This window comes from Haliotis rubra, unplaced genomic scaffold (genome assembly GCF_003918875.1).
Source record: "Haliotis rubra isolate DU_JTF1 unplaced genomic scaffold, ASM391887v1 Scf1823, whole genome shotgun sequence".
Lineage (NCBI taxonomy): Eukaryota > Metazoa > Mollusca > Gastropoda > Lepetellida > Haliotidae > Haliotis > Haliotis rubra.
In genome coordinates this window covers 89,094-104,485 of record NW_025765807.1, presented here as the reverse complement: position 1 = coordinate 104,485, position 15,392 = coordinate 89,094, and the positions used below count along the sequence as shown (strand labels likewise).

Here is a 15,392-nt window from a genome sequence, read left to right as displayed (position 1 = left end):
GATGAGTGATCGTGACACTCAACAACACGTACTTGTTGTAGAACTAGGGAAGATGAGTGATCGTGACACTCAACAACACGTACTTGTTGTAGAACTAGGGAAGATGAGTGATCGTGACACTCAACAACACGTACTTGTTGTAGAACTAGGGAAGATGAGTGATCATGACACTCAACAACATGTACTTGTTGTAGAACTAGGAAGATGAGTGATCGATGACACTCAACAACACGTACTTGTTGTAGAACTAGGGAAGATGAGTGATCGTGACACTCAACAACATGGACTTGTTGTAGAACTAGGGAAGATGAGTGATCATGACACTCAACAACATGTACTTGTTGTAGAACTAGGGAAGATGAGTGATCGTGACACTCAACAACATGTACTTGTTGTAGAACTAGGGAAGATGAGGAACATGCAGCTGTTGACAACGCTGGTGGCTGCTGTGCTGCTGTCATCTGGGGCTGACGGGTGCCCGCGTGAGTATTTAAGATAACCCTTCTTACCCACAGTGATTCCCCTGTAATATTGAGAGGCGGCCTTTAGAATTCACCACCAGAACTGAACTGAAAAATATTTTCAACTCAGGTTACATATGTTTTACAATATATAATACATATGGAAATATTTAGATGGAGTATTATTCCCGGAAATTCTTAAAAACATTTATAATGATATTACAGAATAGAGCGAGTTTTCTAAGAATACCTATCTCATTCTTATTGAATAATGTATACATTTTATGAAAATTTTGTCTGGTAGAAATATATGGCTTTACATATGAAATTTTAACTCGTGCATTTATAAAGTGTGAACCAACAAATAAATAATGAAATTCATCACCAATGTTGTTTCCATTACAACATTTACATACTTTGCAAATACGTCATAATACATTTTGACGTAATTTGTAAAAAATAGTTTTTAAAAGCACTGGCAAAACAATGCACTGTGTCGCCTGACTGTTGCTGGGTTATAGAGTGTCTAATCTCGCCTCGGAACAGGACAAAGTCAAAGGGACTGTATGAGATGTTGTACTTTATTACACTCGTTTTTATGCTACATGAGTATTGTGATGCATCGGGATATATCAGCGCTTGTGGGTTCCACTCAACCTTCCCAGTGTGACGGGACTGGTCATGGTTATTTCATTAACTCATGACATGCAACACAGTTTATCCAGTAAAGAGCTTAACATATAAGATAGACATGTATCACATACAGCTGCAATTCCTTTAACTACAATATTAAAGGAGTTTACGTTTCTAATCGTTTTTGTTCTGCACTGCTTGTGCTTCAGCCTACGTGGAACTTGCTACGACCACAACGTACAACTACCAGTCCCTTCACCAGCAGGGTGTGGAGTTAACGCCTGGAGCCACGTCGTTCAAGTTCAAGGTAAATCAGGAACTGACGTCATGCTTGCTTATACGTATTATTTTGGATTCCTGTATAAAAGGAAAGTCTAACTATTTCATTCATTGTGATCATAAGACGATAATATATTGAAAACATAAACTTGTTCTGTAAATTCGGAGTTGTAACCTTGAATCGTTTTCCGAGATCAGCGCGTCAGTGTTATTTAAGGGCGATGGGGTAGCCTAGTGGTTAAAGATTCCGCCTCTCGAACAGACGACGCAGACGACGCGGGTTTGATTCCCCACATGAGTAGAATGTGTGAAGCCCATTTCTGGTTCCCCCGCACCGATATTGCTGGAATATTGCTAAAGGCGGCGTAAACCCATACTCACTCACTCACTCAATGTTATTTACAGGTGGAAAAAGATGATTACAAATATTGTACATAGCAATGGTGTTGAAGGTCAGTTGTTTTCTCCAAGGTCCGTGCGTCAAACGATGCTCACGTGGCCCTGCTACAGGATGATGGAGTAACCGATCGGTACATATACGAGATTGTGATTGGTGGATGGAGAAACACCCAATCAGTGATCAGAACAGGCATGCAGCATGACAACAGGGTGACAGCTCGCCACCGACCTCTGAGTGCAACTCGGTTCCGTGATTTCTGGATTTCTTGGGATAGCGGTGTGATCTCTGTTGGAACTGGCACGGCTGTTGGAGCTGGGAGGTTCATGTCGTGGAGAGACCCCTCCCCTCACCCCGTCAGGTACATCGCTGTGTCTACTGGATGGGGGTCAACGGGTGTGTGGAGGTTTGGTAAGTAGTTTGGCGTGACCGTTATTAGTAAACTAGTAGCCTCTAGGTGGCTGAGCGAGTTATGCGTAAAAGCTTACAGTACTTCACCAATTGGTAGACGCTGATTGTAGACGCTCACACATTTTTACGAAGAGCTAGCAATTGTATCTAATGCAACTCCAAGAAGACAAGTGAACTACTCGTAAACTACAAGCAATTTTTGTGTGAAACCCATATCTGGTGTCCCCCGCCGTGATTTTGCTGGAATATTGCTAAAAGCAGCGTAAACGTTAACTCACTCAGTACATCCTAACTTCTTGTTGAATAAGGGTAGAATTTGTGTTTGACTAAAATCATTTAAAAAGTTCTATTGCACATAACAGCACTACAAATGTCCTGACCCTATTTTCCCTGCTGCATGGGTGCCGCCAGTAGGTTTTATGTTGCTATGGTCATGTTACAGAGCCCAACGTTCCATCAGCTTGTCTGGAAACGGGTGACGACTACCACTACCATTCCCTCGAGAATCTCGGTTTTCAACTCAACGGACAAACATCCTTCACCTTCTGGGTAAAGACCACTAATGACGCTCACATCGCGTTGCTTAGCAACAGAGACAACTACGATCACAGCATGTTCGAAATCGTCATAGGAGGCTGGCGAAACACCCAGTCCGTCATCAGAAACAGGAAGCAAGGACCAAATCTTGCTTCTGTGCGCCACATGCCGCTTTCTGGAAGCAAGCACCAGCCATTCTGGATAAGCTTCAGTGGTAGTAGGATCTCCGTAGGTTCTGGCAGAGTGGTCGGGAGACGTACCTTCCTGTCGTGGATAGACCAATCAGTAACACAGATCAGATATGTGAGCGTCGCCACTGGATGGGGCTCCACAGGAAAGTGGATTTTCTGTAAGTAAACCTCATGACGTTGCTGACAAATTGTTTGTTGTTTCACCTCAGGCTTTAATACAAGCCGTGTGGTCGTCTGGTATTCCACTATTAACTTCTTTGAGTAGCATTTCAAAATGTCTGTGATGAACAACGAGGAGAGTTCTATGGATATACAACTTTTTTATTATAAATATGAGTGACGTTTCTGTGTAGCTACTAACACCGTTAAACATCCAAATGGTGTGAGATCAAGATTTATCACCAAGATGATATTGCTACAATGAAATGACATCCAATTGCTTGATAACGGTTTTTGTAGTTACAATGAAAGCTCACTCACATCAAGAATAAAACAGCTGTATATCCACAGAACTCTCCCCATTGTATTTATTCCATTATTGTTGCTTGCATTCAGTAGACTTGTGGCTTACACTACAAAGCAAATACTTCTGGTTACCGCTATCTGTCAGTCTCACGCATTGTACAGCTGGAATAGCCACAAGTGACCACATGGTTTTGATATTTCTGTCGGTGTCTCCTTTACGTATTTATACAGATAATGAAGCTAGAAACATAAAGTTTATAGAAATGTGCAACAAAATTATACATGGTGCAAGTTCTAACATATTGCATTCCTGGCAGCATTGTTTTCAGTCAACCAAATAGTGTGAGATCAAGATATTTCCAATTAGGTATTGCTACAATGGAATGACAGATTGCGTGTTGACCATTGTGACGTTATCGGTTAGCATGACATCACAATCAATCAGTCTGAAACTCGTCTGCAGTACGTGTTACACTCAAGTCATTGCACATGACCTATTTTGAAACGATTGATGTTTTTCATTACGAGTTTAAGATTTTAAACCCCAAGGTTTACGTTCTCAATAATAGTTTAAGATTTTAAGGTGTACATAGATGTTGTAAGCTTTCGTCGTGTCGATTATTTGATGAAAATATACTCTGGTGACTTTTGCTTGGTTTGCATTAATGAAATATGTAAGGGTCGCTCATGGCAAAATGTTGTCCGTTTCAGAGTCAGTCGATCCACAAGAAGACAACAGGACTTTTCACTATTGTGAGCATGGGAGCAGCGGATACCTGGCCCCACCTGTAGACATATGCATATGCATAAACATACATTCTAATTCATAGGCAAAATAATACAGCCTTCCAAATATGAAGGATAATACTTTTTTCTGCTTATTCTGTTTTAAACAGATTTATTCTTGTATTTACTAAGAAAGTGTAATTCCAAATACAACTTATGTTAACTTATGTTAGATTTCTTTTATCTGATATAGTGGATTAATATTTGTTCTGCTAATTCTGTTTTTAACAGATTTATTCTTTATCTGATATAGTGGATTAATACCTTTTCTGCTAATTCTGTTTTAAACAGATCTATTCTTATCTGATATAGTGGATTGATACTTTTTCTGCTAATTCTGTTTAAACAGATTTATTCTTTATCTGATATAGAAATCCAGTAAGTCCTAACATTCATCACAATTATTGTATTCAATTTATTTACAGTATTCTTGTCCGTGCTGTTATGTACAAAATACAACGTGCATAAATTGTTTCGTACTGAAATAAAATTACTGAAATGTGGATGGGTTTGTGTTATACCAAATAACGTTGGTGTAATGTATACTTTATACCGCACTCAACATGGCTGCATTGTTCGGGGTATGACCTTGACATTTGTATATCTACCACCGATTCATGGTAGTTAAATTAGAATATCTTACCTCAAACAGAAAGGTTGTTTTCTGATTAACTAAGCGCTCTTCTATTATTTTCAATGTGCCCCGCTTACAAGCCAGTAACATTTTCTGTTACCCTTTGGGAATGTCGAATTGTGGGGATTAATTTGGTACTTCGTGTTAGTAATTCTTTATCTCGAATAATTGAGTGACGTATGATATACGGAAATAACCGATGTTTTGGAAATGCAAATCGATGGAAAGGAGATAACTCTAAATTTGTTTTTCTTGTCGTCTGACGTCGGTATTGGCTAATTGCCTAACTCTGGTACTCCTTGTTATGATTCGATACCCGTGCTTCAAACAGTTCAAAATTAAAATTGAGGTGTTCGGTAAGATAAATACGTTGTTCACTGGTCCCTCGGGGCGCGTGGGTTGATGTACCCTCTATGTTTGTTTGTGTTCCCGTCATAGAGGGTACATCAACCCACGTGCCCTCTGAGCAAACACTTTTCATACTATTCAACTGCCAGGAATATCTCTTCTTAATGCTCTTAACTCATTAAGGCCGAGAGACGCATATATGGGGCAAATTAATCAGCTCCTCACAGCGAGTGACGTGTTTATGGGGCAGGTAATAAGCAGTTTCTCACAGCGAGAGCCACATACAGTCGTCAACAGAAAGCACCTCTTATTCAGCGAGAGACGCACATGTGTGTTGTACTTTTAAAAATCGCACTGTACCTATTATTTCAACCAATTTAGCAGTACTGAGCAAATGTTAGCTTTTCTTACGGGAGATCCCACCTTTAGTATCAATCAGAAGAAGTATTTAAAGTGATTTGATAACAATTGCTAATCATTATCATAGGCTTGTACAGCGTTTAGCAAATGGACGCATGTCGGCGAGAAAGGGGATTATGATGTTTTTACAGAGGTATGTGTCTGGTACTCTTCCTTGGGAATGGATACTAAAATACTTCGTATGCACCTTGATTGAATTAGATGTAATGGTTTAGAGGTTACTAAAAATTATATTTCCTTCAACTGCCTAATAAATAGGAAACAATATACGAAATTTCAAGGACATACAAAGAATTCAAACACAATAGAATAGTTTGAATTTACTTTTTAGGCATCATTACGTTGTCATGTTTCATATACTGAAACATAATGTATGAACACAAGTAATTATACATCCAAGCTCGAACAGATTAAACATAATTGAACTTACTAATTTGAAGTTTACTGAATTGTAACTAGTTGTTTCCCATAATCTAAAGTTCGTAATGTTACCTAAGCGAATATAAAGTGATAAGTCGCGCCTTTGCATCCAATACATATATACATGTCAGTGTTATTACAACAATGAAATGTTTTACTACGTTTGTTACAAAAGACAGTAAGTTGGTAATTCAAAACATTGTCACACATGGACAGAAGTAATATCGTAAGTTATTACATGTAAGCCATACAAAGGTATTTCAAGCATTTTTGTTCAAGCTGTTGAAAGTTTCATGTTGATTTGAATTGTCAGTTTTCTATGCAATTTACATGAGCATTCTGTAAAACGTTTGTATTTGATCTGTGTAATTATCAAATCCGGTGCAATTATCACGTGTATCAATCAACTCAGTCTCTATTGATCCATCGTCAATAAAAGCTGGATAGTATATCAGTTACGGTATCGATACACATGCGTATAATCATTCAAGCAGATTACAGTAATGAGATAATTGAACGCCTCTTTCGACCTTGAAATAACAGCCTCCGGTAGAATGCATATGTAGTTACGTCCTTGTTGAAAGGTTTGTCCCGTGACAAGTTTGTCCCGTGACAGATGCGCTGTTATATCATTGGACATCTTGCTTTATGGAGTCACGCCCCTCTCTGTGATGTTTATACATGCATGCACATCTGTAATCTTATGAACCTCGTTTGCATTCAGTAAAGATATAGGCACGCCAACCTTCATAAATATTGGGGGTGGGGGTGTCAACTGCAAGTTTATACACTATAATAATTCAGTATAGTGTCACCTCGTGAATTCTGTAATGCGTGTACTCTAGTTTGGATAGCCATTCGTATCAAGGTGAAGATTATATTTACATGTACAGCAAACCATTATGTTTTATGTACTAGTTGTGTGCATAAAATGTATATGAAAATAAATACTACCTCTACTCAGTGGTTGGATTTCAATCGCTTTGTTTTACTTATCGAAAAACACTAAAATGAGGACAAATAAACTCGCCAAAGTGACTATCTACTCCTATTTGTCTTATGTGTATATTTCATACATCGTTACCAGTGTGTATGTTTACAATACACAAACTGTTACATGATAGCTTGAGTTGATAAAACCGAAACCCAGCATATCGACTGGTCAAGGATATAGCCAATAACTAATCTCTATCCAAGCTGCTGAGTGACCAAACGTGCTCTTCAGAAATTTCGCCCACGCCCCATCACCTGTCCTTTCCTCTGTGACAGGTATCTCATGATACGTTTGGTCGCAGACAACATATGACCAGCCACTGCATTGAACAGTTGAGATACCGAACGTTCTATTCGGGAAATGTGATGACGCCCTATCACGTGACTCCTTGTTTTATGTCTATGCAAGGAATATGTAGTATACATTTTGTATATGTATGTTTGTATGTTCACGTATGTTTTCTGCATTAAATCTGTATGAAATAAAGTGCAATGCTATGAATGTGCTTTGTGCTAGTCACAGACTAGCGTTATAGTACTTTCATTAAAATAATTCGTAAACACTAGAAATGTATCGGCAAAACCGCTATTTTCGTCGAAGATTATAAAGTATGAAAGTAAATTCTTCTTTACAGTATGTCATTGTCATAGATGTTTTGTAAATTTAAACCTCACACAATGATATAAGAGAGAGAATTTGTTAACGTGTGTCTCATCTGTTACATACAAAGAATACATGTGTATGCATATTGACAGACAGACAGACAGATAAGTATTTGTTAACATCTGTATGAAAAATAAATATACTCTCAGCTGTTTGGAAACCATGTCTAAAACCTGCTTGCTCTGGGGTGAAAAACTCTTCTTGCTCAGCCCATGCATACAATCTGCTGTTAATGACTTTACCAAATATCTTTCCTGAGACTTCCAAAAGTGTATTCCTTTTTATGTAGAGGAATAACAACACCTAGAGTCTAGGCTGACGGGTATGAAGATGGTATGGCATTGAATAAAAATGCAACATTTGGAAGCAACTGATTGGAGCATTTTTAAGAACTCTATGCTAATACCACTAAACCCCGGCGGCGCTTTACCAGACTGCATACCATCTACGGCATCGACAACTTCCTGCATGGATATTTCCCTATCAGTGTATTCCTGATCTACAGTAGGGGTAATGAAATCAACATCGATAGAGTCTACAAACGTTTGAACTAGTTCATAAAACTCTGCCTCAACATTTGACGTGCAAACACCTCTAAACAACGTTTTAAAGTAGTCAACCCACACAGAAGCATTAATCTTGTTCAGTTTAAAAGAACGTTTCTGATTAATGATTGCCCAGAATTATTTATTATCCCTCGTACTCAAGGCTTTATTAGGTGTTTCAACATACTCTTGAAACTGGCAAGACATTTTTGATGAACAAAGCTGCTTATAAGACTTCCACGCATCGATATACCGTTGTCTATCACTGAAACTGTTACTTGTATGAAATGCACGAAGAAAACGACGAGCCTCACAACGAGCTCCAATGCATTCTCCATCAAACCAGTTAGCTCCCCTGGCACCTGAAGAAACAACTTTTTTACAATGCATAGGCGGATCGAGAGGGGGGTGGGTGGGGTGCAGGGGGCGCACCCTCACTTTTGTCCTAGAAGTTTATTAAATTACTATTGAAACTCTCGTAAAACGAAGTGTGCAACCCCTTGCACCCTTTCTCAAGAGTGGGCGACTCCACCACCCCACCACCCCCACCCCCACCCCCACTTCTAAAAAGCTGTATCCGCCCCCTGCAATGCTCAGCACACGACTGTATCAAAGTAAGAAACAAATTCAAAGCTTGGGATATTTCACCATTATCCACCAACGAGTAGAACACATTGATATCTTCAAGACTAACTTTGTCCCAATTTCCATCAGACAGGGCTGGAACGCTCAGTGTTAACAGAGAGAGTAAACTGTAGGAGGATGTGAAGATTCCACTTCATCATCAGTATCAAAACTGTTAAACAGTTCAAAGGCATTTTCTTTACAGAGATCATAGTCTACAATACTTTGTCCATTATTTGTAAAGCACGTAATTTTGCCAATACCCTTATCGTTAAACAAACGACCATTACAAATTACGTCCTGTAGTATTACAAAAAGTCAACAGCTGATGTGCACGTTTGTTGGTTACACAGTCCTGGGATACACGTGGCTCAATCCCATCATCAGATTGGTAGCTTATGTCCTCATCAATTGGTAGATAGGTGGGGGTCATCGTTAATTATAATAATATGAAACGTGCAATGAGCAGTGGATGTGTATCTTTAACCACATTATTTATGTACAGCAACTGTTAAATAGAGTTACACATTTTGATATCTCTATACTGATATATGTTAAAATTCCTCCTGAATTCCGAATAGCACGATCAGATTTAGTGCTAACTTGACTATATTGGACATAGCCAGAAAGGGTGATAGTATCTTCCTCACTAGCCCATGTTTCAACCAATGAAATGATATAAAAGTCTTCGGAAAATTAATAAACGGTAGTTGGAACTTTCGTCTTAGTCCTTCGATTTTCCAATATGACTCATTGAAACATGTTTTTGAGTAACATGGGCCTTGGTCACGGCCCTATTTCTTACTGGATTGTCGTGTTGTATATCATCCACGTTTCCAGTGTTTTCACATGTTGAATATCATTACCTGATCTATTGAGTTTGTATAGCTCGTCATCAACTTCAATATGGCAAATTTATTTTCTGATCTGGCCTTGTCCATAAATGGTTTCAGTTTTTTACGGGTAAGCCGAACTTTCTCACTGTACTTGTGATGTGCGAATAGGATGATCCTTTAAACACTTTGATGCAGCACGTGCGCTATTCAGAGCGAAACTACACACAGTTTGTGTACGTGTATGAACACATTCAACATTTGTGTTTATTTAATGCAAACATAAAAAACACCATATGTTTAACAAACGGGGATATATTTACTTTTTGTGTCTATTCATTCTGTGGTACCCTAATTTGCTTTTAGTTTATTACATCGTTGACAACTATTGTCATGACTTGTTTCTTAACACAAGGAACTACATTGTTTTTCAGGAATTACAATGTTTTGTATTATGTGTATCAACATTTTACCTAATGCCAAATAACTTGACATCATACGTGTATTTTCTATACACAACGCTTAGTTTAATTCGTTACTGTATATCTTTGTATGAGTCCACCCATCAAAACACTTGTATTTCGGTTTTTGAAAATGATTGATATTATGCAATATAGACAAGCGGTGGGCTCATTTGTTTCTCATATTCATAGCAAATCTGCCTGTAAATTTAGAAAACAGTGTTATCATTACTCGATATTATGTCTTTATACAAAACAATTTTCTCTGATTATCATTTTTCTTCTTTTCACCTGTGGTGACGTTCACCCAAATCCCGGACCATTGCGAAACTCTGATCTTAAGATAATACATTTAAACATACGGAGTCTTAGAGATAAGCTAGATATACTTCAGGCTGAACTGGAATCATACGATGTCATTTGTTTTACAGAATCATGGCTGCACCATGGTATAGACAGCAATGATACATATAAAAGAAAAATCTATGATTATACTTCAACCGACATCGAAGCCCTTACTGATGAACTTAGTTCTCTTGATTGGAATACAATACTTCCTTCTCGTGACATGAATCAAGTAGCAGATCAAGTAACCAATACCATGATTAATCTATGTAACAAACACGTGCCTAACAAAATTGTAATTATCAGGCCAAAAGATGTGCCATGTCTGAACAACGAAACTCGGAGTTTGATCTGAAAACGTAATTGCTTACACAAGATTGCTAAACGGCGCAGCTTACCTTCCGATTGGGCAAAAGTCAGATTATACCGAAATAGAGCTACATCATCCGTCTGAACAGCAAAACAACTATATACAGACAAAATTGATAAATTAATTAATGACAAGCATGGAATCAAAGTCTGGTGGTGTCTGATTAAAAATATACAAAAGGCAAAATTCACCAAGCTCCTTTCCTCCAGTATTAAATAATGATCAACTTTATCATAATAGCACTGGAATTGCAAATATAATGAATGAATATTTCACAAATCAAGCAAAAGTTAGGTATCCAGACAGGAATATTGAAGAGGTTATTTTGTATACTGATAATTCTTGATGTGACGTTTATCTGAACCAAAACGAAGTTTATGATATTCTTTCTTCTGTAGATACAACAAAAGCAATAGGTCCAGACGGAATTAGCAATAAGTTTCTGAAAATGAACGCTCGATTGTTGGCTGCCCCTCTATCAGATGTCTTTAACCAATCCCTTTCTGAAAATACCTTTCCTCAAGTTTGGAAGGAAGCCTCTGTCGTCTCAATTCATAAAAAAGGTAGTATAAATGACTGTTCCAATTATAGACCCCTTGCACTCACAAGTTGTCTGCCTAAAGTTTTGAAAAGTTCGTTTTCAAACACGTCTTCAATTATTTCAGAGATAACGATATAGTTTCTAATCTCCAATCAGGAGTTAAACCAGGCGATTCTACTGTTAATCAACTAACGTATTTATATGATTTCATTGCCGGTGCAGTAGATAAAGAAAAGAAATAAGAGCAGTATTTTGTGATGTAAGCAAAACATTCGACAGGGTTTGGCACAAGCGTATCATTTATAAATTAAAAAGATATGGTATAAAGATATGGTAATTTGTTAAAATGGTTTGAGAGTTATCTTGAAAATAGAGAACAACTTGTCATAATTAGTGGATTTAGACCTGATACAAAAGCTGTATTTGCTGGAGTACCCAAGGGTTCAGTATTGGGGCCGCTCTTGTTTATTGTTTATATAAATGATATAGTTGAATGTATAAATAGTAATATACGCCTTCTTGCGGATGATACTTCTTTATATGCGATCGTTGATGATCCTGGGGTAACTGCTATTGTAATGAACGATGATTTACAGCGAATTGCCGAATGGGCAAAAAATGGCAAGTATCTTTTAATCCCAATAAGACAGAGTCAATATGTTTTTCTCGTAACTTGCAACCAACTCCAATGCCGAACCTATCCATGAATGGTAATGTCATTAATTCCGTACAAAGTCATAAATATTTAGGTCTTATACTTCAGCATGATTGCTCATGGAACGAACACATTAACGACTGTGCTAAAAAAGTTGCACCAATGGTGAATTGTCAAAGAAGTCTCAAATATCGTTTAAACCGAAAAACATTAGAAACCATGTACAAACACTTCATATTACCAGTTTTTGATTACTGCAGTCACATGTGGGATAATTGTACTAAACAGCAAGCAGATATACTTCAAAAGCTCAATCTTGATGCTCTAAGAACCGTGTGTGGTTCTGTTCGTGATATCAGCCATCATAAAATATACAAAGAAACTAATTGTCACCCGTTGTGTCGTAGACGGTACCTTCATAAAATGACCATGTTTTACAAAATGGTTAATAACACTACGCGAAGTTACCTTAGTAACCGTGTTCCGCCTAGAGTGTCAGATATCGTTGGTTATGATCTGCGCAGTGATTCAAATCTTCAGACTATAAACTGTAAATCTGTAAATTATGCGAGGTCCTTTCTCCCAGATACTGTTAAATTATGGAATTCATTACCGGCTGAACATAGAGAATCACCGTGCTTATCGAGATTCAAAATGTACTTTTAAATAATACTAATATCTACAGTCATTTTGACTTAAATTTCGGTAGCAGATTTTGTCAAATCATACATTCTCGTCTCCGACTTGAATGTAGTGACCTAAATGCGCACAGATATGAAAGATTTATCTGTCCAACATCATCTTGCTCTTGTGGCCACAACTATGAAGACTCTGCTCATTTTTTCTTCTCATGTACTCTTTACAACGATATACGTGTACGTCAAATCATGTATTTTTATACTAAAGGATTTGACCTAAATCAATTTTGATTGGAAACCAAAGCTGTTCCTCGATAGGAAACAAAGAACTTTTAATTTCAGTGCACTCGTTTATAAATTTATTAGGCAGATTTGATCCAAATAATTTCTTCATATGACATATACTGTTTAACAATGATTGGCGTTATTTCTCGTTTTTGCAACATTTATATAATCATTCACATTGTACATTCATTATGACATGTTAACTCTTCCTCTCCCCGGAGTGGTATTCATATAAGCTTATGCTTGTTTACCAATCCGGTTCCTTTCTTTGGAAATAAATATGTTTAAATCACTTTGATGCTTGCAGGATAGTCATTTTCTGTCTGAAATCTTCAACGTTACAAGGATAAGCCGGGATCCATGGGATTCAGACGGAAGACGTTTTACACGTTCCATGTCAACAAAGTCAGTAATATGCATGGTATTTTCAAGATCATCGATTACCTTTCTTGTCGTTTTACAGTAGGACTCCTTGGCTGATTCGTCGTTGTTAAAGAATATAAGGTTGTTCTGTCGTGAAGTATTTTCCAACATGTCCAAATTCGTGAGTAGACTATCAACTGTATTTACGTAGTTCAACATTCTCTGTGGTAAGTTCGTTCATGGTATGTTCAATGGCGTTGATTCGGTTCGTAAGTTTTGTGAAGTTTTCGTTTAACTCGGTCCGCATCTCTCTTATTTATTTTATTACCTCTGAAACGCAGAAATCTCCCTCTAATGTGGTTTGTTTCTTCGGTGGGCCAGGATTATGCTCAACGTCATTAGAAAGTAGTGAGAACAACGAACAAGGAACGAACAGCTTTTCAAGAAAGCACTCGCACATCTTAGCCCTTACAGCACGCGGGCACGCATGTTTGACTTGAGTTGTGCCTTCTTTATCTGGAGCAGGATAACAGCTGATTGGAAGCAACCATTTCGGCATCCAATAGTCTCAAAATCGCAGCCCATATTGTTGACACACAATACCTTGAGTAAAATTGGGTTTAACGTCGTCATCGAGAATATTTCGCTCATATGACGACGTGCATGCGTGTGTATGTGCGGCTTGTACTATCCCAAACTTAAGCTGGTTTCATAGTGCTAGCCCACTGAGATACCATGCCGCAGTGTAGCATGAATACCCCACTCAGACACATTATACTGACTCCGAGCCGACCAGTCCTTGTTGTACCCATTAATGCCGAGCGCCAGGCAGAGACCAACAAGTACCATATTTTAACGTCTTTTGGTGTGACGCGGTCGGGGATCGAACCTGCGACCTTCCGCTCTTCCGCGACACCACGGAGGCGGTCCACAATACCTTGAGTTAATTGTGACCTTCAGGTTTTTGAAAGTTGTTATCAACTTCATAATTTTCGACATTTCGTCAGAGCCCTGGGCCACGCGTCCTGACTCAACAACAGCTACTAAACTGCTGGATTTCACCAAGCAGAAAACCTGTACAAACGATGTTTTCGCTGGTATGTATTTGTATATCTGCTGATCAATAAAGCGTGATGGGGAATAGAGAGTTGTACCCAACGTGAAGTTATCATAATCGCTAAGTTAAATTAATGAACGAAGGCATTCTTCTTACGTATTTCACTATCGCATTGTTTTACGAAATTTGCTGTTTTTAATGTGTTATTACATTGCATATATACTCATGGAAACGACTAAGGGAACACAAGTACAAGTGTTCCTTTATTCTTGTCTAGGTTTCTTCACAAGGTATGTATTGCACTGCGTGAAATCTTGAAATAAATACAGGAACACTTGTTCTATCATGTGTTCCCTTTTTCGTTTCTATGAGTATATATCTTGACACATATTTATATATTTCACACATTAAATTAGCTGCTCAGCTTGTATGTCACTGTTGTACACGTGGTGCATGTGATAAGAGTGGTGATCAAAATAGCCGTAAATACAGATAAAGGCATTGTACCTTGGATCTGTAAGCTTAACTCTATCTGACTGGCATATTACGAGATACTGGTCTCTGATTATGTTCGATGCTGATTATCACTTATGACCCTTGGCAGGTTTAAGATAGTGGAACGTGGTCTGTTTGTTTGCACTATTTCTAAACTTACAATAAACATCTTACGGTTCCTATATTTGGGGCACAAGAGAGATTAGCTGCATAAATGCTGTACGGAATAGAGCCTGTAGGTTCGTTCTTGCCGTTGGAAAGAATCTAGCTGTTCCAGGTGACATGGGCTGGCCTTCAACAATGAATAAACAAAACATCGAAATTCTACGTTTTTGGCGTACATTGCGTTCCACGGAACAGAATAGAGTTTTGAGCACAGTCTGTAACTGGTCCAAGTGCGAAAATCTTGGAATAATAGTGTCTAAGCTGTACTCCGGGGTTTATCGCTGCCAGTCTGGAACTTACATGACATAGCAAGTACTAAATTCGCTCAATGAAAACTTTGGATAATCAATTTGGACTACTACTATTGTCTGCGTAC

General features: G+C 38.1%; 1 protein-coding gene across 1 annotated transcript; it reads left to right on the top strand.

Annotated features, from left to right (window-relative positions):
* The first annotated feature begins 375 nt into the window (after positions 1-375).
* Positions 376-4,663, top strand: LOC124273644. Its single transcript, XM_046708918.1, has 5 exons — positions 376-482; positions 1,304-1,401; positions 1,845-2,181; positions 2,624-3,067; positions 4,086-4,663. Coding segments are annotated over exons 1-5 (954 nt in total). The 5' UTR covers positions 376-409; the 3' UTR covers positions 4,088-4,663.
* Positions 4,664-15,392: the final 10,729 nt, after the last annotated feature.

Excerpts from the sequence above, each read along its gene's own strand:
- LOC124273644 (XM_046708918.1), top strand. The coding sequence starts at position 410 with ATGAGGAACATGCAGCTGTTGACAACGCTGGTGGCTGCTGTGCTGCTG. Across the intron at positions 483-1,303 it reads TGGGGCTGACGGGTGCCCGC|CCTACGTGGAACTTGCTACG; the intron begins GTGAGTATTTAA and ends CTTGTGCTTCAG. Across the intron at positions 1,402-1,844 it reads CCACGTCGTTCAAGTTCAAG|GTCCGTGCGTCAAACGATGC; the intron begins GTAAATCAGGAA and ends GTTTTCTCCAAG.